The sequence below is a fragment of the Corvus brachyrhynchos genome, unplaced genomic scaffold (assembly GCF_000691975.1).
Source record: "Corvus brachyrhynchos isolate BGI_N302 unplaced genomic scaffold, ASM69197v1 scaffold89, whole genome shotgun sequence".
NCBI lineage: Eukaryota > Metazoa > Chordata > Aves > Passeriformes > Corvidae > Corvus > Corvus brachyrhynchos.
Genome location: NW_008246063.1, coordinates 3,684,922 through 3,710,317, shown reverse-complemented (window position 1 = coordinate 3,710,317; position 25,396 = coordinate 3,684,922). Strand labels below are relative to the sequence as shown.

Here is a 25,396-nt window from a genome sequence, read left to right as displayed (position 1 = left end):
TTGCATTGCTTGTGATCCTTTAATGGTTCTGAATCCTGCAGGAGTTTCTGGCAGCGCTGGTGCCTTTGCTGCAAAAATCAGTATTTAGAGAGATGCAGCCCTGCACGGCCCCTTCACAGGCTGTCAGCTCTCCTTGCCTGCAGAAACGCAGCCAGAACTGCCAGATGTACCGAGGGACAGGGAGAGTTTCCATACACACCTGAGGCCAAGAGAGGGATGGTGAAAAGTTGAGTTTAGGGGATGAAACCCAGATCCTTGGGGGGACCTTTCCCTAAAGAGCTCCTTGTAAGAGAAGGGGGATTTAATTCCACCTTAATTTGCACATGGCTCTGAGGCTCCTGATGAGCCTGGGGCAAAGCATCAGAGGTTGTGGGAGAAGGGTTTGGATGAGCAGTCACTCACTTCACGTGCTGAGATGCTTTGTGGGAGTCACAGCCTGTGGTGGGATGAGTTTCACAAAGACCAGGAGCATTCTCAAAGCTGTTTTCCTTTGAGATGCCTGTTCTCATGCTCAGCCTGCAGACCAGAGGCTCTCAGGTGGATTCCCACCCATTCATCAGGTGCTGGATTCAAGCCTGCCTGGGCTCCTGTTGCAGCTTGGTCTTTGCCAGCTCTCCACACAGGATCCCTTTTGCTCCTGTGCACCCAGAGAGTCCTGGTACCCAACTGCAAAGGTGATATTGCCACCTCAGATGGCAAAGTGGGGCTAAACTGGATGGTGAACAAGTCAGAAATGAGAAATAAGAAAACGACGCAAGTGCTGGAGAGGACAGAGCAATGACTTCAGGCTACCATGACTGGAGTAGCCCTGGGAAGGCTCCAGTACATGAAGTAAAGACCCGATTAACTGTGTTGATCACTTTTGCATTCCTCATTGTGAGGTTCACTTTGTGACCCAACTTTCTTTGCAAAGTCCTTTCTCCAGACACCATTTTTAGTATAAAATATTGCTTTAGCTATCTATCTACCAATCAATCAATCAGCCTCATTGATGCTAAACCCTTACCCTTACTGGGATATTGCCTGCAAACTGATGCACAACAATGGATAGTGGCCATTCCATTTCATTCCAACTTCTTGTCTTCAGGAGTAAGAGATCTCAGCTCTTTCTTATGCAGAGCAGCCCCTCAACTCACATTTCCCATTCCACAGCCCATGTGGGCTTCTGCTCAAGCTTGTGGTGATGTGAAGGTCAACCAAGGGCAAGGAGATGCCCTGGATGCACTACAGAGAAAACACCCAAAGTCACTCATAGATATGTATTTTCTTCTCCTGTGAAGTACTTTTTCATTCCTGGTTTATCCCATAAAAACTCCCAGCCCTGGACCCTTTGCTTTTTCCAGGTGGGCCCAGCTGAAAGCATCTACAAACTTCTGTGGTGGGGGGGGGAAAGACATCAACTTTCTGTGGGTCCTTCCAGCCTGTGGGAATGCTGGGGGGAAGGATGAAGAGGTTGAAAGGTATCAAGACCTAGACACATCCTTCTGTTAACAGCCTATAGTGTAGCCAAAGCTTCTTGCAGGTTATTTTGGATTGCATCCTGTAAGTCAATAAAAGAAAAAGGAGATAGACATAGGACACCAAACACACTTCTTGTGCCTCCACCTAAAACCACAGGACAGAAATCCCCCAGCTCAGTGATGCCCCATCTCCTGCATGGCAGTGGGCTGCACAGCCCTGATCTATCTCTTGAGCAGAGACATTTCTCAGGGTTACTTCTTGAGGCTGAGAGATCCCTTACCCAACATCTGATATCTAGATGGAGATAAGTAATATTTCACATTGGGCCTACAAGTCCATTGTATGCTGGCACCATATACCCAGCTGTAGGTTAATTATTTGAAGTGACGTAAGTAGTAGAGTGTTTGACCACTTTTTAAATCACTTTCAAAATCATTGTCATATCCCTGTCTAAATTATCATTCAAGCATCACCTAAATCACCATTAAATATTTTTCAAATAATTGTCAACTCATTGTTAAATCACTGTTTAACTAACATTCAATTATTGCTTAATCACCAATTGATTTTCACTCAATCACCAATTAATTTCCATCCAATCATCATTTGATCATTAATAAAAACTTGAAGTCAACCCCACAGCTATGGCTTCTCATAATTCTCCTGTGACAGAGGTCTCAAGGGCAAGCTGAGGGGACATGGTTAAGCAAAGCAATTTTGGCACATTTAGCCCTAAAGCCCCCAGTCGTGCCCAAAGGTCACCTCACTGAAACACCACACTCTGTGGAGCATGGAACTCCACTGAAGCTGAGCTGGAAAAGCATATGATTCACAACACAGATAGCATCTAATGGTTGGGTTATTTTCCTGTAATAAACCTTTCCTGAACCCAACTATTTTTCCCCTCTGTGTCCCCACCCCTCATCCTGCTTCCACCAATAAAGGCATTTCCTACTGCAGCCACAGGAATACTCCATCACTGCACCAAAATTTCCTACAGCCTTCCCAACATTTGTCCTCTGAAATGCCTGAATCTGTATGAAGGCTTTCACACAGCTGAATAGCTCACAGAAAATCTAGGAGAAGAGCTCAGCAAGATGTTGAAAAGTCAACCATCAGCTCTGCTCCTCATTCCCTGAGAGCAGTTGGTGTAAACCTCTGTGGGGTGGAGGGTGGGGAGTGGAGGAGGGAATGGGGCACCCCTATGTTGAAGCAATGCTCTGCCTCCCCCAAACTCAGCGATCACAAGTTTCAGCTACAGGCTTTTGTTTTGAAATCCCTAATTTTCATGGTGTGTTTATTGATTTGAGCAGATAAAGCATTGGGTAGATCAAATAGCTTATAAACTTTCAGGGGAGTTACATTTCTTACTGATTATAAAATTTGTTGCAGAGCTATACCAGGTTTGGATACTAAACCACCTCTTTAATTTTTTTTTTTCCAATGAGTATGAACATTGGTTATTCCTGGGTGGAGGAACATTATTGTTGCAAGCCTGGACTCTGCCCAGTCTCACCTGGAACACGGGGAAAAGGTGCAGCTCTGGTGATGTGGTGGGTGCTGTCATTTGTGTTCTGCTCACTGGAAAGATCCCACCCAAGCCCTGTTTGTACTCAGTGAACATGGGGTGTCCCTGCTGTAGAGATAAGGGGGAATGGGTGACACTGGGATGGCACTGCAGGACAGGCAGTGCTCGTCTGGCCCATCCAAGGGCTGCAGGAGCTGGCTGGAGGATCAGTGCAGGTGATTTCAGGCTGTGCTGTGCAGCTCCTGGGGGAAACAGCAGCACTGCTTTTCAGAAGGATTGCTTTTCATTTGATTTCACTTTTTTTTTGCCAGTAAAAGATTCCTGCAAACACTGAGCTTTTAAATTAAAGGGAGTTAATGAAAGTGTACCTGTGGTAACTATTACCAGATCCCTTGTACATTCAACAGTCGCATTAAGATGATTTCTTATTATCTCTAAATCCATTCCAGAGGTATGTTCTCGCTGTTACAGCCCTCCTGTGCACCATTGCAGGTGCAGGTTTGCTGCCCAGCATGGCAGATAAAATACTGTCCAACTGTGTTGCTACAGCCCTGACTTGGTTTTTTAATTTTTTTTTTGAGACAGATGAGCTGGGGCTTACCATGAGCCCTGCTCAACCTCGCCTGTGGATAAAGCATGTTCTTGTACCCACATCCCCTGGGTCTTCCTAATGCAAATGGATGCTTTACCTAAAAGGAGAGATCTTTTGTTCTAAGAACAGAAATGCAGTTTTCAGCTGAGACTGTGCTGCATTCTATGAAACAATATCAAACAAGACAGATATGGAATATTGTTTTGGTGTAGACAAGGCTGCCGCAGCCACTCCAGTCCCTTGAATGGATTAGGCAGGGTTTACTAGCAAGGCAGACTGTCCAAAATATATCCGGTGCATTGTCAGTCATAGGTAGCCCATGAAATACACATTTTCATACAGCAGTCACTTCATTTTGATTGAACCAGGCTTTCATCCCCGAGCTCTTCTCTCATACAGATGGGGAGTTCTGCCACTCTTTTAGTCTTGGTCCAATTCTGAGTCATTGATTGTTCCTAATTCCCAATGCCTTGGTTTTCTTGGGGGGGATATTTCTTTACTGAGAGGTCAGGTCAAACACTGGAAGCAGCCTCCTAGAGAACTGGTCAGTGCCCCAAGCTTGTCAGTGCTTAAGAGTCATTTGGATAACAACCTTAATAGCGTGCTTTAATTTTTGGTCAGCCCTGAAGTGGTCAGGCATTTGGACTGGATGACCATTATAGGTCCCTTCCCTTCCCTTCCCTTCCCTTCCCTTCCCTTCCCTTCCCTTCCCTTCCCTTTCCTTCCCTTCCCTTCCCTTCCCTTGCATTTGTTGGACCCACAAGCACAAGGTGCACCACACACACAAGCTGAGGGTGGCTGCTCAATGTGTTCCCTTGCTCATGTCATTGGGGTTGTTGCACACTCTGGCTACCACTGCCTGCAGCACCAGAGCCTCCTCTCTTAATGTGAATTACAGTATCCACAAGACAGAGGCTTGAAAACTGTTAGGAGTTGCCTTTTTATCTTCAGGTATAAGTGAGAAAAAGAGCTGCTGAAGTGTTTCCTCCTGGGGAAGACTGTGGAATAAAAATAAACTTTGGGTCAAAGTAAGCAAAGCTGTAGCTACACATGTGAGGCAATTGTCTTTCATTCCTGAGCTCTGTGGGTTGGTCTGAGGAACTCTGTCCTTCTAGGCAACGAGAATCTGCCCCCAGACCGCATCCCACCCTCCTCTGGACACAAGCAATATTTGGGATGTTCTGAATGTGGTAGAGAGCCACCACAGCTTTGGTGCCATGGAGGTGGGGGGTGGCTGTGCCCATCTGCAGTGCCAGGGCCTGATGTGCCCTCAAGTGTTTGGAAGAGGAGCTGGGAACCCCATCACAGTGCTGAGGGACATGTGGCATTTAGCAAAGCTTAACTTCTTGCTGCATGGCAGTGCCTCACATTCAGCATTGCACATGAAGCACTGGGACCAAGTATAAAGATGTTGTCACTAAGCAACAAAACACGGATTTTGCAGGAGATAGTAAGGTGATACTAAACCTCCTCTCCTCCTGCCTCCTCTCCAATGTACCAGGGCTGCCAGAACCGGCCTTACCTGTGTGCTGGTGGGGAGCCAGTGGGAGGACTGGGGATGAGATGAGGGAAGAGAGGACAAGAGTATTGTGGACTGATTCAAACCAGATGTGCCAGGTGTGAAGGGAGAGCCCAGAGAGGCGGGAGTCTTACTGTCCTCTCAGTGCCTAACATTGAAATCAGGCAGGCAGCTGAGCAGGGCAGGAGGTGGACAAGCCATGAGAGGCACTGAGAGGGGGGTGATGCCTTAAGAGGCCTCCTAAAATCAGAGACTAGACAAGAATAAGGGAATAAAGGTAGGTATTTATTTGAAAGGCCTTCAAAGGTACACCCTGGGGAGCCCAGAGGCTACTGCCAAAAATGGACCCCAAGATGGACAACAGGTCACAGGTTCTTCACACTTTTCTAAGTCCAGTTCATTTGCATATCAGGGTTCATTCTCCAATTAAACCTTCAGTTAATGATGCAGTTTCCCCAAGCTTGCCCCCCCTTTAGAGGCTTTGCTTTACACATTTTGGGCCTAGGACGGTCTGAGTGCCCTTGCAAAGCAGGCCTGGAGAGGCTTTATGATGTCTACCTAGCATGAGAGAGCAGAAGTCAACAGGCTACAAGAAACTTCAGAGTTACACAGTAGGCAGTACAGGATTTCAAAAATATGAAAGTTAAAACCTAGGTATCAGGTGGACTTCATCCACAGCACAGGACTTAGGACTGTGTCTGAGCATTCCAAACCCAGAAACCCAGGGTTTGAATGAACAGGAAAAATGGTACAGTCTACTTGCAGAAAAGTGACACTGAGAACATTGAGGGACTATGAAATAAATAAATCTGATGTCAGAAAAAAATTCCCTGAAACTAAAAATCTAAAGCAAGGGGAAAAAGAGGTTTGGAACTGACCAACAGAGCAGTGAGCAAGACTGGTGCAGGGGCTTTGTCAGTGTTGAAAGCAGATGTCTGCCTGGTCTGTGATCAGTGCCCAGCATCACTGCTCTTTGCATTGCCACCAAAACAACCAGCCAATGTCCCCAGCACGACGAGCAGAGGCAAAGTGACCCCAGTGATAGTGATGGGTGGCACATTTCCATTAGTGTCCTGCATGTGCAAACAGATAGAGCATCACCCAGCTGCCAAAGCACTGCTGCCTTATCTACAGTGCAGCCAGGGGTGCAGGGAACAGAGAGAGGGAAAATATGACCATGCTCGTTCGGGAACAGCCTCTCAGCCAAGGGTCTCATCAGAGCAGGTTTGCACAAAGCTGACAGGAAGCAGGTCTCCCTCTTCCCCCGGACATTTCACATGGGTGGTCCCCAGGAGAGCTGTATTTCCCCATCATGTGGCTCCTTGCTGACATGCTGCCTGGTAACCTGCTCACCCAGAAGGTCACCATGCACCTGGCCCATGGTGGGTGTAGTGGAAAGGAAAAGTACTGGGAATGAGCCACAGTCCTCGTGTTTGTACCATAGCAGCTGAAGAGTCCAGGTACAAACCTGAATCCCACACTACTGCATCCTGGAGGGGGAGGGAAAGGGGTTTGCTCTGTGTGTTCTCGAAAGAAATGAGTCTCCTGTGTTCAGAGTTGGTGTTCAGAGGTATCTCCCTGGGTCCTTTGAAACTTTTAAACCTATTTGCTCACTTCATCCATGTTTGATGGGACAGGACACAGCGACAAGGGGAAATGGCTTTAAACTGAAAGAAAATAGGTTTAGATTAGTCATTAGGAAAAAATTCTTTATTGTGAGGGTGCTGAGGCCCTGGCACAGGTTGCCCAGAGAAGCTGTGGCTGCCCCATCTCTGGAAGTGTTCAAGGCCACGTTGGATGGAGCTCTGAGCAACCTGGTCTAGTGAAAGGTGTCTCTGCCCATGGCAAGGGGGTTGGAATGAGACCCTTAAGGTTCCTTCCAACCCAGATCATTCTGTAGTTCTGATTTATCTCATATGAATGCACTGGTCTGGTTAGTGCATGTCTCCATCTCAACTCATCACTATGGCCTCACTTTACAGCCACTGGCAAAACCCAGGCATTTCAGATTGGAAATTTTCCTGATGCAGGGTGGGTGTTTCCTTATAGAGCCCCTTGTCCTGTGGATTTTTTGGGAAGCACAGATTATGTGGCTCCTGTTCATACCCAGTGTTTTTAAATAAAGAGGTTTGTGTTAACAACACCACTGATCCCTCCTATTGTTTTTCTCAACAGAGCTTGTGTGACCCCAAGCCCCCAGCAAGGACAAGCTTTAGAGGATGTGATTTTATATTGAAACCAACAGCAGCAACATTTGGAGAGTACACAAAAAGGAAAATCTGGTAGATTTACCCAATATTTGTGTTGAAAATAATATCCCAAAGCATTTGCACCTATTTTGTCTTATTTTTGTGCTAAATTAAATGCACATTATCCACCTATCACCACATGCAAGTGGCTTACATTGATACACAATTCAAATACTACAGACCTGGGCCAGGTCCCTGCAGTGCCCTCCTCAAGAGACTTGTAAAGACACAGCCCAGGCCAGGACTTCAGCCACGAGTGGAAAGACAGGAGCACCTTCCTTCTCTTCCACTTATAAAGAGAGTCTTGTGAGACTCAGCTCTGCATGGAAGTGAGAGATGGGATGGGATGGGATGGGATGGGATGGGATGGGATGGGATGGGCAGGCTTTATGCCTTCCTCCAGGTTTATGGAGGATGCCATGGTAGGGAAGGACAATTCTTAGCTGGTCTGCCTTGTGTTGGGGCTCGGCAATGGTGGCATCTTCTCTGGTGACATCTTCCATGTAAGCAAATGCCCAGAGCTGGCTGTAGGGTTCATTTGAATAAATTAAATTCTCCTGTCCAAGTCTTACTTCATCACTCTTCTGTTCTTCTCTTTGCTTAATTAACATTCACATTCTGTTCTTGTGCTCTCTCCAGGGACCTGCAGACACCCTGGCTGGCAAGGTGACATCCTGCTGGGGTGACATCCTTCTGCATCCCTGGAGTCCATACCCCCAAAACACACAAATCACATTTGCAGCAGAGGGGAGCACATCCAAATACTGTATGTGTTCCATAAATCCTTACAATTCTCAGGAGCCTGTGGCCTTTCTCAAGCCAGAGGTGAGGAAAAGAACAATCATTATTAAACTGGTGAATTGAGAGTTGGGGGGGGAGAGAGGGGGGCAGGTGTTGGTGGGGTTTTTTTTGTTTGTTTTGGGTTTTTTTAGGAACAAAAAAAAGGACAAAAGGGGCAAAAGTTCCCTGTTTCACGGTTCCTAAGGTCACACTTCATACTAAGGTTCCATTTAGAAAGAGCACATAATTTCTTGATACACGTTGAGGTGACTGATGAATCATGTACTGTGTATTGCTATTGAACTGCTGGTCTCCAGAGCTGTGATTTAACCATCCATAATACCTGCAGCTGCTGTGGACATGGCCATCGATAATGCTGGAACACAAAGTGTTTGTGTGCATAACGTGCTTACCACATCTAACATTTATGAATGCTCTATAAACAATTTATAAATGAAATCTTAATATACAGCGTAACCTATTTTTAATGCTGTGGCAGTTACACAACCCATTTCACCTTGATTCATCCCAGTTAACTTTGGGCACCTCATGGAGGTGTCTCTGTAGCCCTGTAGCATTTCCCTCTGCATTTTTTTCCCTCCCTTCCTCCCAATGCTCATTTATCCCTGTTCTGCCCCAAAAGTTCTGGTCTGGGATGCTGCAACCTCACAGGCTTCTGTATGATGATGCAGCTTCACATCAGCAACTCGCTCACATGTGCACACACTAAAGGAAAACACTCCTCTGCCTTTTCTTTCCCTTTTTCAACCCAAACCCACTGCATGGGTTCAGCCTCCTGTGGCCACACGAAGAAGTGAATCAGGCAAAGGAATGGGGAGGGAATGGCATCTCTGCTCTGGATCTGAGCTGCTGGGAAAGGAGGTGGAAGGCAGATGCCTGAATTAGACCATGGCGTCACTTCAGCCACCAGCCTGGACCAGTTTGTAAGAACATGGGCAGACTTTGGAGAGCAGAAGGGCCCTGTTTCTGACACAGATTAGTGATGACATCCTCATAGTCATTAACAAGATGCTCATTGTTAAACTGTTTCAATAGTTGGCCTGATTTCTCTCTGGCAGCGTCTACTTTGTTTTTTTCAAGCTGAATCCAGGCTGAAGAGGGGTTGAAGTCGCCCTTCTCCAGCCATGGCATCAGAGAATGCTGGGCCATAACAAATTCTTCTCTGCAGAGGATCCACTGCTCCCTCATCTCAGAAATGGTGCTGTGCTGCCTCTTTGTGAACATATGCCCTCCCTTATGCTAAGTGATTTCTGAGCAGCTCCTGAGGAGTTTTCCTGTGGCTGTGGAGATGAGGAGGCTGGGAGGATGTGCAGGCACCAGCCCTTGGGAGAGAAACACTTGGAAGCGCAACTGCAAGCAGGAGGTGGCTGAGCACTGCTTTGCCTGGTGCACAGCAACTGGGCACAGCACTGGGGACAATGTGGGCAAGCCTGTGCATCTGATTTACACCCCCAAGGTGCATTGCTGTGGTTGGTATAGATACACACTGAGCACATCTTGGCCTGGAAGGATCTTCTGCACTCCCAGACTTGGACAGACACAGTGCCAGATTTTGGTGAGATGCCTTCTTGTACCAGGGTTCCAGGGAGTGGTGATGACCCACGCAACACAATGGCAAGTGGGCCTCCATGCCAAGTTTTCAGGTTCAGATGAAGATTGCACATCTGGGTCCACGTTTAGCAACTTTCCCAGGGAAATGTGTGACTGAATTAGCTTTCACAAGAGGGACTATTAATGTGTTTCTATTGATGTGTTTAACATTAAGCACATGCTTGGATATCTTGCTGAATCAGGAACAGTAAGCAAGCAATGTATGTTAAATGACATGTCACCTACACACAAAGTCCCATTGGTGTTATGGAACTGATGCATCATGAATACAGTGGCCTAAAGTATCCTTCCAACAAGAAACATCAGATTGCAACAAAACAGACAAAATCCTGTTCAACTGAAATAGCTCAAGATGCTTTAAAGAGAGGATATATGAGAGTCAAACTCCAGTTTAGCAGATGAAATTGGGTTTGAAGCAATTTTTTCCCCAACATGAACAAAGTGTTAGGGGAGCTCTAACAGAGATGCAAAGGAAGGAAAAAAAGAAAGGGACAAGTTGATCCTTTCTGCAGGGACCAAACAAAGAAAAGCAGAAAAGGGCAGTGAGTGGAAGAGTCAGTGGGAAGGATGAGGTGAGAAAGAGCAAGATGAGAAGCTAAGAGCTAAAAAGATGCTGAACAACCCAAGAATACTGACCTAACCCCAGAAGGAAACAGCTAGGAAGTGAAAGTTTGAGTGAAGCTGAAATTTCAGTTCCAGGGTCAAACACATGCTTTCAGAGACACAATACAGCATCAAGAGATATGCATTATTCTCAGCAAAAACACACAAGAACACAATCAAAAACTACAGACAGAAGAGACTGGCAGACATGTAAATAACAAGACACAAGTATTTATTCAGTTAAAGTTACATAACTTATGCTTCTCCAGTGAATTCATATATGGGACCAACATCTGCTCTCAGCAATGGCCATTTAAATTAGGAATAATTCATTGCAACCACTGGTTCATATCAGATTTAAAATGAACAGTTCAGCTCATCATGTTCAAAATAATTGCTGGGTGTTTCAGAGAAAGAAAAAGAAGTTTTCAGTACCAGAAGTAGATAAGACAAGTATCATCCTTCTTTCAAGCACTGCAAGGACCAATTCTGACAGCAACCCGAGTGATTTTAAGCACCTTTCCCTCAACCCTTCTCCAAATTACACTAACACTTAAATATCTTCCTTCTGGACAAGTCAAAAATGATCCCCAGAAGGAAGAACTTCTTGTGTTTCATCTCTCTCACCAAGACAAGTAGAAGTGTGAGAAAATTGGGGAAGATATCATAAATGCCAAAAGCAACTAAGCATCAAAGTTGACAAGGGACAGAATAGTCTACTGTATAATGAACAGATAGACCTTTAAGGGTCAGCTCACACGTAAGAACTTATATTTATGTGCACATATGGCAGATTTATAATGGCATGTTGTATACCTAGAAAATATGCAGCTTGCTTTTGTTATAATAAAACCTGTTCCTGTTCCAACAGCTTCAGTGGGCTGTGGATCGGGATCCTTTATGTGTAAAAGGCACAGGAATGTTGCGTCCCAGGACAGGTTTCACAGAACAAGACCCTCTCTTCTCAGAGAACATTGTCAAAACTTAGTTAGAGAATAATCCCTTAGCCAGGTAAGTTGAAGCATCCTGACTGCAACAGCAGCTACTTCACAACATTTTTATTTCAAATGCAATAGGTCCTTATGAAGCCTTAGCTGTATTCCTAGAATCTGCAGATTATCTTCTGGCAAAGCTAAATGAAACCCAATTTGGAATTTGCTGCAAGAGTGTTGTGCAACATAGTACAGACACACATGTCAAAATCAAGCTTTTATGGAGAAGATGAACTGGTTTAGCTCCTGCTGTCCTTGGATCTTATTTTTCCATGTATTGCCTATCCAGTGACAGAGAATTCAGCCTCACGACACAATCTGGTCAGCAAAGCTCCACCAACACAGAAAAACAGGCCCAACTCAGCTCTTGGACTCTCTTTCCATGGGTGTCTCTGGCCCAGAGCCACTGTGCCAGTTTAAGGAACAGTTTTGTTACTGGACATGACTGGCACCTGACAGAGCAGTAAATCATTGCAAATAAATCTTCAGCAGGGCTCAGATTTTCATCAGGTCAAGACTGAAAACTTCCACTTTCAAGGCTGAGTACAGAGCCACAGCTCAAGCACAAACACTGATAACACTGCCACAATACAGGTTTTTAGAGATAACACCCTGCATACACTGGAAATACAGCTACCATGCTACAGCTGTAGTTCCCTCAGGTGAGGAATATATTTAGGATGAACAGTCATTTGCAAGCATGCAATGAATGGAGTTTTGAGCACTGCCTTCCCTATGGAAAACACCAGTCACATCTAAAAGTACCCCTGGGAGTGGTGCAGAGAGCCAGGACTGAGCAGGAAGGACCAGGCCAGGCATTCAGTGGGGGCCCACGTTTGGATGAATGCTAAAGAAACAAAGAATCTGCAAAGAGGTTGTGCATGTAGATTTAAATCATCTAGAGCTAACTGGAGTGTCCCTGCCACATCTTGGTGTATCCACCCCCAAAAGCAAACTACCACCAAATTTAACTATGTATTTAAGAAAAGACTGAGATAGGTTTTAAACATATGGTCCATGAAATAATGTATTAATCATACAGCTAAGACAGCTCCCTGCTTTACATGGGGTAAAACCATGTCTCACTATACAAAAACATTATTCTGAAAAACGAGCTAAATTATCAGTACATTCAACAACTACTTTTACACTCAGGAATTCCATGGCCTTAACTGCCTAATAATTAAACTTTAAAAAACCCCCAAACTTGGAAGTAAACAAAAAAGGAAAAAACAGACACATTCAAAAAGCAGTATATTAGAATGAAAAATCTGAGGAGAAGAGTTTGCAAAAACTGATGAAAAGTTATATTAATGATCATCTGATTAATTCTGGTAGATCTTCAGGTGTCTGCAAAAGTTTCAAGTGACTGTGACTGTGTAAAACGGATCTGTGAAAGCCCAAATTCACAGGCAAGCCTTAGGCAGCCCAAAAATTGGCTTATTTATTCTTTCAAGGACAAAACTCTTTTGCTCTTCCTCACCCTCTCTCCATTCTAGTTCATAGATCTGCCAAACTAAAGGCAGTGACTTTACCAGGAAAAAGAGGCACTGGGCTCAGGGGAGGCAGAGAATAACTGGAGGCATATTTGCAATTCTTACTTTCAGTAACACACTAAAAAGCACCACTACTGCCATTTACTACCAAAGACACCAAATTCTTGGCAAGCAAATGAACAAGAACAAGCAGTGAACAAATCTAACAGAGATCTATACCCCAAGGGAACATGCCATGGGTCCAGCATAAACCAGGAGGAATTTCATACAGATGCACAAATCTTATTGAAAAATGATCAAACAGGATTATTCAAATTGGATTTAAGACCTTCAAACACATGGTAAAATTCAGCCCTCAAGACCCTTTCAAACCACTGATATCAATGGAGTATACTGAAGTATAATGCATGTATTAGTAGTTACAAAGGCTTTCTGGAAACAGAGGAAAACTTCAGCATAGTTATAATCTCTCTCTCGCTCCCTCTGAAATTAGCCAAAGCAGCTGTCCAAATGACTATCAGCCAATTCAGAAAGTGTTCAGCTGTTCCTCCAAAGTAGAGACTGTGGCCTGGGGCTGGACAGAAACAAGCTGGGGTCAAGCAGAGGATGTGCCAAGCACTGCTGTGTGCTGTGGTTAATCAAGTAGCACACGCTGCATTTACAGCTTAGTTGGGGCCACAGGCTCCGTAGCACGGATGTGGACACTGGGAAGGCAGAGCCAGGACAGAGGCAGCTCCCTGCTGCAGTTATCTTCATGGAATTTGATATTCAGGTAGAAATCACCTGTGTAGAGGAAGAGAAGTGCTCCAAAGTACACAGAGTCTTTGGCTGGCTTTACCTGGCGAAGAGAACATAAAAATCAGTATAAATAAACCATCAACAAAGCAAATTAATTGCAGTTTGCAATTCATTATCTCCTTCAAATGGTCTCAGAGTACTGTAGATTCACATCTTAATAATGCTTTCATACAAAAAGGAGTAAAGATCTCATCCCTATTCTAGTTAAACTGTTACATTAAAAAATAAATCCTGTTATTCACTCATGCAGTTAATCTACGGCGCAGCTCAAAACAGAATATGAACCTTTAGGAGTCACTGATTCCAAAACAGAATTTGTTTGAGGTAGAGATCACCCCAAATCTCTCCTTAGACTGCTTTTACCAACATCTCTATTGAAGTTCTAAATCATGTCCCTGAATTCATGTTAAATACATGGTTAAACACCATTTAACAGCTTAGCAATAACTAAATTCATTCTCACTTATTACTGAGACACAATCTGACTGCAAATTCTAATCAGGAACTTTAATATTCACTATCATTGAAATAATGAAGTTTAGCAAGAAACTTCACAGAATCAGTAGCCATCCTGATTTTACTTGTCCAAATTAAATGCAGAGTTCACACTGTTTCTACATTTATGTATCTTCCTTCATCCCAAATCCATCTACAATCCATATCTTCACAACAAATAATATATCTCAGTCCATCATTTCAGCAAGACACTTCAGTAATTCCAACTTTAACACTCCCACCACTGTTCAGCATGTGATAATGTTTGAATTAGTATCTGCTTCCACAAGATGTTAAATCCAGTTTCAGGATGCCTAGAATTGAGATGAAGTTACAGCAAATGCAAAATACAAATCAACACAAAGCCATTCCATTGGACAGAATTTTCCCAAAAATTGTGAAAAGGCAAATTCATCCCAGCAGAAAAGTCCCAGTAAAGGCTGAGGCTCTGACACAGGTGATCAGGACTGTTCCTCACTACAAAAAATTTCATCATAAGGTAAACTGGGACATGAACAATGGTGCCCATGGACATCCTTTGCTGAAGGACAAACTTGCCACTGCATGGGAAGTCCAGAACAGGGATGATGGGAAGGCCATAGCAGGGAAGAGGAAAATGATCAGCAGAAGATTTCAGGGGAACTCAAGAATATTCCATAGCGCTGAATACTTCCAGCCACCACCTTCCATGAGGCAGGTTCTCTGTAGGTTTCAGAAGGGAATGAGCTGTTTGTCCCCATTTTCTCCTATTCTAGGGGTTTTTTGGATTTTCACTGCTGGGTTCTTTAGCCAGTAGATGTGCATCCTGTATAGCCTGGGGTATCAGGCTGCTTTGTTGAACCTCCCTAAACTGGAAAAAAGTCCAGAGAGGGGCCATGAAATCACTAAAGGTACTGGAGCAGCTTTTCTGTGAATACAGGCTGAGAAAGTTGGGGTTGTTCAGCCTGGAGAAGAGAAGGTTGAGTGGAGACCTCACAGCATCTTCCAGCATCTGAAGGGGCTACAGGGAAGCTGGAAAAGACTCTCCATCAGGATCTGTAGTGATAAGACAAAGAGTACAGGGATCGAATTGAAAGAGGGGATATTTACGTTAGATATATGGAAAAAATTCTTTATTGTGAGGGTGCTGAGGCCCTGGCACAGGTTGCCCAGAGAAGCTGTGGCTGCCTCATCCCTAGAAGTGTTCAAGGCCAGGTTGGACAGGGCTTGGAGCAACCTGGGCTAGTGGAAGGTGTCCCTGCCCATGGCAGGGGGGTTGGAATGAGATGAGGTTTAAGGTCCCTTCCAAATCAAACCATTCCATGCTTCTGTGACTCTAAATTGCAGCTCCCGCACAAGGGCCTGGCTGTTCACAAGCAGCCACATCCTCAGAGCTGGAGAGCCCAGGCTTTCTTTGGTTTTGGTGCTGAGCACTTTTGCTGACTACAGCAAACTGGTATCAGCATCGTGTCATCCACGTGAATGATCAGAGCAGCCACAGCTGTTCCCCTGACCCCATCCTTGGCATCTCCCATCCGTGCTGGGTACAAGTTCTTGCCCTCTGGCACTGCGTCTGGACACGCACAAAAACATCAAGCCATGTCCCCTCTTGCTTCCTTCCCCTTCTCCCAGGGCTGCCTGCCTTATTTCTGCCTCACTGGACTTGCATCCAGAGGAGGGCAGAGGCAGGCAGTTATGTCAGCAGTGGGTGCAGGCAAACAGCAAACGAAGCCTCCTCAGGACCCTTAGATTTTCCAAGCTCCTGGTCTATCTTTCCTGATCTCACTGTACCATGAAGGAATATCTGTCACAGCACAGCTCAGAGCCCTTGGCAAGCAGGAAGGTGGCTTCGGGCTCAGCAGCATCAGCACCAGACATCACATTCATGGTTTGGCCTCTACCCACATCTGTTGTATCACCATCACTGTATCAACACTTGTGGCTTGTAGAAGAAACAGGGAAGCAAAAGGAGCTTGAGACCTTCACTCTGCTGAGGTGCAGGTGCCTCTGCAGGAATTACAAGAAGTTTCCTTCAAAATAGGAACCAGCTTTGCAAAGTAAGGCTGCCTCTCCAGTGGGGCTGCCTACAAACATTCCCAAAAGACATTCAGCAGCAGCAGTCAGGCCAGTAGAGGGTCACATCCAGCCCAGCTGCTACACCAGGCACAGGACTAATTTTGAGGTTAAACCACCTAATTTTAGGTGTCTCTCTGCACACGAGGTATTCAAGCTCCTACTACAAAAGGAAGATATCTAGTCAGTGTAGACAGTGGAGCAAACACAGAATGGTCTCCCTAGGCAGCCTGCAGAGCCAGAACAGAGTTGCCCAAACACAGGTAATGGGATGGCCTAAGGCACTGAGATGCCTGCACAGGACTGGGAAGATACCTAGGATGTCTTACAGGATTTCTGGCAGCATCTGGAGGCTGGTAGGATACCCACAGCACCTGTATGATGGCAAACATCCACTTTTAGGCAACTGAATCTCAGCCCTGGTATTTATAAGCCAGGTTCTACCTGCTGCAGACCACATCTCCATTGACTCATGGGAGCTTAGTGGGCCACCACCCCTGGTAACACCTCCTAATTCAGGTGTTTCAGCCTGGAACTGAAGCCACCCAAATATCTGTAAAGTGGATGTTCACATCTAAGCCAGCTGTTCAACACAAGGATTCACCTGATCAAATGCAGAATGAGGCAAAATGTTCCCTAAACTGCATAAGCTCTGATGACTTTCTCAGCCAGTCAGAGTGGCTTGTTCAGGTGGCCACCACTGTAGCTGGCAGGACACACCATCCCACTGACTGCAGTGCATGACCCAGCTGAACTACAAAGAACATGACTTGTGCCTGACCCAGACCAAATTCGTGTTGTCCTTCAGCAGCACACAGCTCTGGTGGTGTCACTGCCCAGATATGTGCCTGTATGCATGTTGAATCATTCATCAGGACGCTGACATTCCTGAGTCAAGGCAGAGTTAAAACAGGTTTTACTAAAATTCCACCATTCATGGAAACCAAAGATTGGCAGCTTGTACCCCAGAAAATAATGATCGAAAATCAAGGAAGAAACAACCACATTACTCCTTTGTTCCACCAAGATAGAAGAAAAATTAAGTTTCTAGCTCCATCCTAATCCTTCCCTGATTTAGGCTACCATGTGGGACTGCGATTGCTTAGAACTAATTACTACTTATTTATACTGCTGTAGTACTTAGGGAGCTCAGTTGGAGATTAGGGCTGGTGCCAGCTACTGCTCGCTGCCCCAAAGAGTTTACAGTGTGAATAAAATGGTGCCAAGAAAAATAATTTGTTCCAGATGGGCCACAGAGGACCTGCCAGAAGTGAACAAATGTTCATCATTGCTTCTGAGCTGATTCAAAATGACCATCTACTAATGAATTTCTCCTCATCTCCCACTACCAGTCGCTTGAGCTTGTGTGTGATAACACAGGCAGGAAAACATCCTGCTTGAGAGTAAGTAATGGCACAAGCAGGGACAACAAGGGAGGATGAATTGCTGGGAGTTACAGGAATCTCCGTATAAGACAATATTTTTGGTTTCAGTTTTGGCAAAAAGCAACTCTGTCTGATCAGCTAATAAGTCAACAAAAAACATTGGTAAGAACTAAAAATTTTAATAATATGGTGAAAGATAAACTTTATGTTGTGAAGCGAGATAAAAAAAATAAATCAATGCACTGTATTTTAATGGGTAGGTTCCACCATATTAACTCATGTTTCAAAATCACACACTGAACAAAAAATGTCAAATATTTAAATCATAATGGAGAAAGTCACTTTTTCTGTCAAATATAGACAGAGAAAAGTAAGGTTAGCCAAATTAGAAGTCGTGCTTAAAAATACAGATTTTGTTTAATTTAAAATGCATGGAAATAGCTCAATATCCTTTAAAACTTTCCAGAAAAGACTTTGTTCTTTGAAATAGCATATCCCAGCAGACTTTGTGACACAAACCCAGGCTGCTGCATTGCACTGAGGTAAAAGCATAAAGAGGTGAACAAGCATCGTTACATTACTTCCAAGATAGATCTTCTAACTTGGACTTCAAGCCACAAAAAAGGAAAATGCAAAATTGTGTGACTTTTACCCTTTCAACAATTTATATTCACACTGCAAAGCAGCATGTGCATCCTGAAAATTCCTGTATATACCCCCTGTCTTCCAGACAGCAGCAGAAACTGCTTTGAGTCTGGAATCAAAAAAAACGGTGAATTTTTGAGCAGGAGACTTAATATGAAACTAACATTTAGGAAGGCAGAGGGATCTGTTGGGGTTTTTGGTACCAATAATGAAGTTTCTGCATGACAACAGAGTGAATTTTCAGGGTGTGAGAAGTATCTGCCCTTGTTGTAATACCTGATGATCTCACTCGTTCTTGACCATGCACCAGAGATACACCAAACCATACTTGATTCTCCATCCTTCCTCCCACCCAGCTCAGCCCTGCAATAAATCATGCCAGCACCTCTGTGCCAGTGTCAGTGTGAAGTCAGCCCAATTAACTTAAACTGCTGACCAATGTAGTTTTTGCTAAACTGGACAACTTTGCACAAAAACAAGTGCTTGCAATGTCTGTCCTGATGGGTCTGCTGGGGGAGAGGGGAGCATTTTCCCAAGCAGCTGGGAAAGGGCAGCACCACAAACCACCTCCATTAAACAAGAAAAATAATCAAGTGCTCACGACCTCATGTTAAAAAAATGATGGGGGCATTTTTAACAGCTTCCACACAGCAGCACTGAGTTGAAAACCAGCAGGGAATCTGGTCCAGTATCTCAACTTTCATTTATAAAAAAGAGAAACTCTCGTTCTCTTTCATCTCACCCAACCATGAGCTTCTTTGTTTTTTTAACCAGTGTCTGTCTGACTTTTGGCCAAACTCAGAGCATAAGCACAATTCTGAGCATGGTGGTTCTTCCCTGAAACATCAAATGCACAAAACAGGGCTTTCCCCTTGTCCCCCAAACAGGTGGCACTTTCTGAAATCTATTTTCTATTCCTAAATTAGTTATTATGAGGGAAGAAAGGGCCTCTGACAGACATGAAGGATTTTCTTCCATGATCAGGGCTCTATGCCCCAAGGAAACATGACCAAGCATTTTCCCCAGGAGCCTGTGTAGTATCAACCCTACACACTGTGAAATGTAACACTTCTTGTCTAAGAGTCGACATTTTCTTCATTTCACCTTTTTGTATGGAAAGGAGGACAAGCAGCAGAAAACAATTCTATTTTTAACTTCTTGGGGATTGTGTTTACAGGAGAAATGTCAAAATACTGAGCAGTGGGGCAAAAGCAGGGACCGTAATGTATGAGAAGGCTGCCTGGGCAGACACCAGAGATGTGACCTCCTGACTTTTTGCCCCATAGGAGACTCAATCAGAAGGTAAGAATACATCACACTGACATCTCCCTTTTCCCTCATTAGCCTGGAGGGTCAGGCCCTCTGGCAGCTGGGCATGCAAACACCACCACTCTGATTAAAAACTCCACTTTGTCAGAAACAGAGTCAAAGAAAGCCATCCCTGGATGATTTCTGTTGACATATTAAAATTATTCAGCTATAAGAATGCAGTTAGCCCCCATTAAAATTCAAGTTGATGGTATATTTCATGCTCATTAGCTTTTAGAAATATTTTCTTCTATGATGCGTAATTGAAAAATATGCATGGCAACTATCCCTGTGGTTAACCTTTAATTTCTTTCTAACTAAGGTTCACTTATATATTTAATTTTGACAGGTACATTTTGTTACCAACCTGAACAGCTGACCTAAACAAAGGTCCTAAGCACTATCCCAAACACTCACCCCCTTCTTCATGTTTATTTCATGAGTTACCAGAAATGCTGCTCATCCCACTCTGCAGCACTGCCTGCAAATTTTCATTCCAGGTATTTTGTTGTTGTATTTTTGGGAGGGAAGGATGTGGGAGAGAGCAGCATTATCTGTATTTTCAGTGTCTTGCCTTAAAAGCAAAAGGCTCCTAGACTTGAATTTTCTAGAGAAATTGAGAGAAAAATCATAATCTCAATTGTTTTAAAAAGGGGCTCTCTTTTTTTTTTTTTGTCTCATTTTAAGCATTTCTTTATGGTTTTATAACAGTATGCTAAGCATCCAGGAAATGAACCAGCTCATCAGACTGGCCATTAATGTTTAGCATTTTCTTTTTGCAGTCTGTTGCGTTTCCTCAGGACCTGACTAAAACTGATTTGCTGAGTTCCTTGGCTCAGCCTGTGGAATGTTTCTTATGGACTAAAGAAAAAAAGAAAATTTATTTAAAATTTGTTACTGCAGGCTGCACTGGTGACTCGAGGGACTGGCAATATGGTATTGAACATTCAATCTAGGGTTACCCGTTCACATTCAGTCAGATCTGGAGAGACCAGAAGTTGCTGCCTCTGATAATTTACTAGTGGTTTACATGGTAGGAAATTGCAGTTTTAAACCATTTCAGAGAGATCCTTTTAGATTAACCCAGCAGCACTGTTAGCAATAACTGCTTTTCAACAATTAATCTGCTTTAAAATACACAATGGAGTAATGAAGCCCCTTTTAAGTGCACATCACTCAAAATCCTGATACATGTGATAAAATAACTCACGGTGTCGATGTAGAAGGTGTTGGACCCCACAAAAGTGATGGCATCCTGCAGGTCGTAGTTGTGCACCCCATTCTGGTAATCCTGGTAGGGCATCATGGTCAGAGCAAAGGGCCCTACGCTGTGCTTGCTCCAGTTGGTCAACTTCACCTGCAAGGGGACAGGGTCCCCCACCTGGCAGGTCACCACGATGTCGCAGTCACAGACCTTGCCATCAACCAGGATGTCTGCAAGTCAAGGAAACAAGTCCTCATTAGGTTGGACACCTGCTTCAGAGACTTTGTTAATCTTGACAGGAGACTCAACAACATAAAAGTAACCCCAATGAAACCGAGAGTGTGGGACAGTTAATTCTGGGAAAGAAAACCCAATGCTGTGCTGTTGTGTAGGGCACCTACTTGAGAAAAAACAGCTCATGAAGGCCGGATATCTGCCCATCACTGTTGAAAGAGTTATTAAAAAAAAAACCAGTTATGATCTATATACAGGCACCAGAAGATATTTTCTTAACCTCCTCCCTTGAAGGCCAAAGCCACAGACAATTTCTCATGGTTCTGCAAATCACCAGCATCAGGTGAAGGGAAACACAAACAGAAACCATCAGTACAAACAGCAGCTAGAGAGATCCAGGGCTGGAGGCACATGTTCATGTGCTACAGCCAGAATAAATCCTTCTGTAAGGAAGTGAGCTTTTGGAGCAGGACAGACACTGGCAGAATTTGCAATGTAATACATATATTAAAGTCCAGATTATAAGGAAAAAAGAGATTTTAAAACTATACCAGACTACACAAGCTTGTTCACTCTTTGCACTTTAAATCACTCTGGGATTTCTATTTTTAACTTTCTACTTTTCTTTCCCTTTCTGGGACAGCAGAAAATATAAAGCCTCTAAATTGGTTACTGCTGGGACAATGACAGCCAGAGTAATGTGTCCATTAACCTTGCCCATTTGCTTATACAGAACCAAAATGTTTCATTATCAACACGCTATGAAATTGCCAGTCCATTCCCTGCGCTCAAAGGGCTCCCAGTTGTGCAGTATTACTGTATTTTTCAGAGGGTTATCTCCAATGCACTATTAATACAGGAACATTTCTATTTCACTATGGGTTCATGTTCAGAGATAAGAGAAAGCCCTGGGCACATGTAAGAAAGCATCCTTTGTGTGAACACCTATCCCCACAATCTCATCTGCCCGTGAGGCACTTCCATCACTCCAGCTCCTCCTCGGTTTCTTGCCTTTTGACATACATCATATTATTCCTCTGCATTGGATTTACATTAGTAATAGCCCCTCTTCAAGGAAAGACACTATTTTTATGCTTCAGGAGTTTTCACAGAGAAAAAAAACTACACACAAAAAAAAAAAACAAAACCTACACCAAAGTGATTTTTTTAAGTTAGTTTTGTTTTGTTGCCTTAGACAAAAAGTACAAAATGATGCATGTTCTTGTGATGCCCTTTGGCCTGGCAAACTGAACAAGCCTCAAGGCAGTCACTGGAAAAAAAATAAACTAAAGCTATTGCCAAAGAAGAAACAAGTTCAGAAAGGAACATTTACTCCAGAGGTCAGGTCAGCAAAGCTGAGGTACCCAGATGAAAACCCCTCCTTGACCAAAGCTGCCCAAACACAGTAACAAGTTCCAGACACAAGAGGCTTGGCAGAGAGAGCACAAAAACCCCTGCAGTGTTCAAGCTGAAGCTGTCCAAAGCCAGTGTTGGTGTCCCATCTGGAACAGCCCCTGTTCCAAAATTTCCTTTAATTTTTTTTTTTTTTTTTTTTTTGACAATTAGAACATGGTGAGGAATAACTGGAGTGCTGTATCCAGTTCTGGGCTCCTCAGTACAGGACAGACATGGACACACTGGAGAGACTCCAGTGCAGGGTCATGAAGAGGATCAAGTGGCTGGAGCACCTCTCCTGTGAGGACAGGATGTGAGAACAGAGACTGCTCAGCCTGGAGAAGACTCCAGGGGATCTCAGCAATGTTGATGAACACCTGGGGGGAGGGTGCAAAGAGGACAGAGCCAGGCTCTTTTCAGTGGTGCCCAGTGGCAGGATCAGAAGCAATGTGCACACACTGAAACACAGGAGCTTCCCTCTAAACATCAGGAAATACTTTTTTTACTGTGAAAGTGACCCAGTTCTGGCACGGGTTTCCCAGGGAGGTTGTGGAGTCTCCATCCTTGGAGATACTCAAAAGCCATCTGGACGTGGTCCATGGCAAGTGGCTTGAGGTGGCCCTGCTTGAACAGGGATAGGACCACATCATCTCCAGAGGTCCCTGCCCATCTCTGTGATTCTCTGAAAGGAAGTAATAATCACCAATGCATTTTAGAGGAGGGCTAGAAAACCTTTTTGGCATTGGATTTCTTCTGCAACAGCACACTCTAATGCTGTGGACCCTTCTGCCCAACATGATCAAATTGCTTCTTGCAGTATTGCCCTAAGATCATGAAGGTGAAGTAGTGGTTATAATGGCATCCCATTATCAGGGATTAACTGACTTGAGTTTCTCAAAACACAAAGAATGTGTGTCTGTGGATAACCTTTATGCTTCCCAGTCTCCTGACACAGAGCTGAAGTCCAGTTGCTTCCTACAAAAGCAATGCATTTATATAAATTCATTCCTTTATATCAGTTCATGTTTTCAAGCTTCTCCCTTCAAGGTAACTCCTTTCATTAACTAAAAAGAAAAAAAGCAAACCCACTTTTTTTCTGCTTTCTCCATCCAGTGGGTTTTACAGCTGCACAAAGGGTTAGATCCCCAGACCAGCACAAACCTTTGGAAATACTCCCCGAGCTTAGTGGATGAATCTATATTTTTAAGCTGCTCATCAGTTGCCTTTTAGCTTCAATGGTCTGCTGTCAGAATTGTAAATGAACCCTTTGCCCTCTACCTCTACCTTTGTATCTAATAATAGCTCAGAGAATTTCTTTCTAATATCTTCATGAGGAAATAGAAAATCCAAACAAAAGGGAAGCAATTAAGTCTGGCTCAACCAGATTAATTTTTTCTCACATTCCTAAAAAAAAATTTCAATCCATTTAGATTGATTGAAGAGTGTGTGTTTGTGTGCACACATGTTTGTGTACATATTGAGAGATAATTTCCTTCCTTCCCAGAACACACTTCCCTCCTGCAGTACCGGAGCCAAGGATCTCAATGAGATGTCAGATGAGAAAGCACACATGGCTGGCGTGCAAAATACTATGGAAAGGAGTGTTTAAAAACAGCCCCCTTTCATCAGAGAGAACAGCTTGGTTTGACAGGCAGCTTTACTCCCTTCCTGACACAGAAAACATCTCATGGACCATACGGATTTGCTTTAATATTTTCATCCATGAGCAGAGGAAAAGCCATGTGCACAGGGTCCCGTTTCTGCAGATTCAGCTCACTCACACAGATGGCATATAAAAGCTGAGACTGCTCACACCACTGCTGTGAGAGTGAATCATTATTGGCTTCAGAATACAGGAGCTCTGAATCAGAAGATGCAGTCACCAGCACAGAAATCAGTCGTGGCTGTATCTCCATCCTACAGAGATTCAGATACGAGAGAAACAGCACTTCAGAAAATTAGAAGGACCAAGTTTAATTCAAACTGCTTATATAAATTGTATTTTAAAAGTGGCAGCATGAAATCTGGATGACAGAAGGGAAAAAAAAAAGGCATAAAGACCTAGAAATCTCCCAATCTCCTTCTAATTAAATCATTTTTGAAGTAATGCAATAAGCCAACAGAATGCTTTTCTCCCCACCCCTTTTCCTGTTCATTTACCTACAATGTCCACTACGGTGGCATCCTTGGGTGCCAAAATTTCCCTGCAATACCCAATAGCCATGAAAAAAGGACAGTTATTGTCTCTTCCAGTCACTCATGAACAGGCACAGGGCCGTTCTCTGGGACCCTCCCTAAGTGATTCTTGTATCAAGGGAGAAAATGTTATCCAACACATTTTGGAAGGTGGAGGATGAGGCCGCTACAACCACTGAGAAGGGTGATTGGAAAGCCTTGCTTTTTCATTGAGAGCCTTTGCCAAGTGTTTTAGGATTTCCATGAATTAATCTTTAAGATGGAAAAACTGCTTCATGGCCCAGCTGATGGGTGATGCTTATTGACACCACAGGAAGTCTGTGAGAGACCATTATGTGAAAATAATACATCAGTACTCTTATAATGTCTTTCTTTCAAGATCTCAGAACTCTCAAGAAAAGGGATTGAATGTTACTAACAGGAAGACAATGACTATTGCACAAGAAAAACATCATTTACCATCACCTCCCAGGTGCACTGCTGTCTACATCACCCAAAGGAGCCACTTGGAAATGAATACCAAAAATTAATAACATTTTGTGTTATTTACTCTGCTCATATTAACACATAATAAGTTGTTCTTGCCACTTTGTCAACTTTCTGTGCAAGAGCTCAAAACTCATAGGTCCCCCTGTATATCAAGAGTCCTGGGTCATGGCTAATTGCATTTTCACACCAAAGCCCCTCTTTGCCCCTGTCAAAGTTTAATTTTGGAAAGCTGCATACAAACACATTTAATCTCCACGGAAATGCATATTCCAGTAATGTTTTCTCTCCTCACTCATTTTTGAGCTGATTTTAAAAAACAGGCTGCAGACAAAGGCAGGGTGGC

At 43.9% G+C, this 25,396-nt stretch overlaps 1 protein-coding gene across 2 annotated transcripts in view; it reads right to left on the bottom strand.

The window, feature by feature from the left end:
• Window positions 1-10,575: 10,575 nt before the first annotated feature.
• The window catches only part of TRAPPC9 (trafficking protein particle complex 9), a 469,795-nt gene continuing 454,974 nt past the window's right edge, over window positions 10,576-25,396 (bottom strand). Inside the window, exons 22-23 of one of the 2 annotated variants that reach the window (XM_008643073.2) lie at window positions 20,746-20,969; window positions 10,576-13,690 (exon numbers count right to left, since the gene is read on the bottom strand). In XM_008643073.2, coding sequence (XP_008641295.1) covers window positions 13,511-13,690; window positions 20,746-20,969 — 404 coding nt within the window. In that variant the 3' untranslated portion in view covers window positions 10,576-13,510. The remainder of the gene's footprint in view (window positions 13,691-20,745; window positions 20,970-25,396) is intronic. The other variant, XM_017746660.1, reaches the window with a different exon arrangement.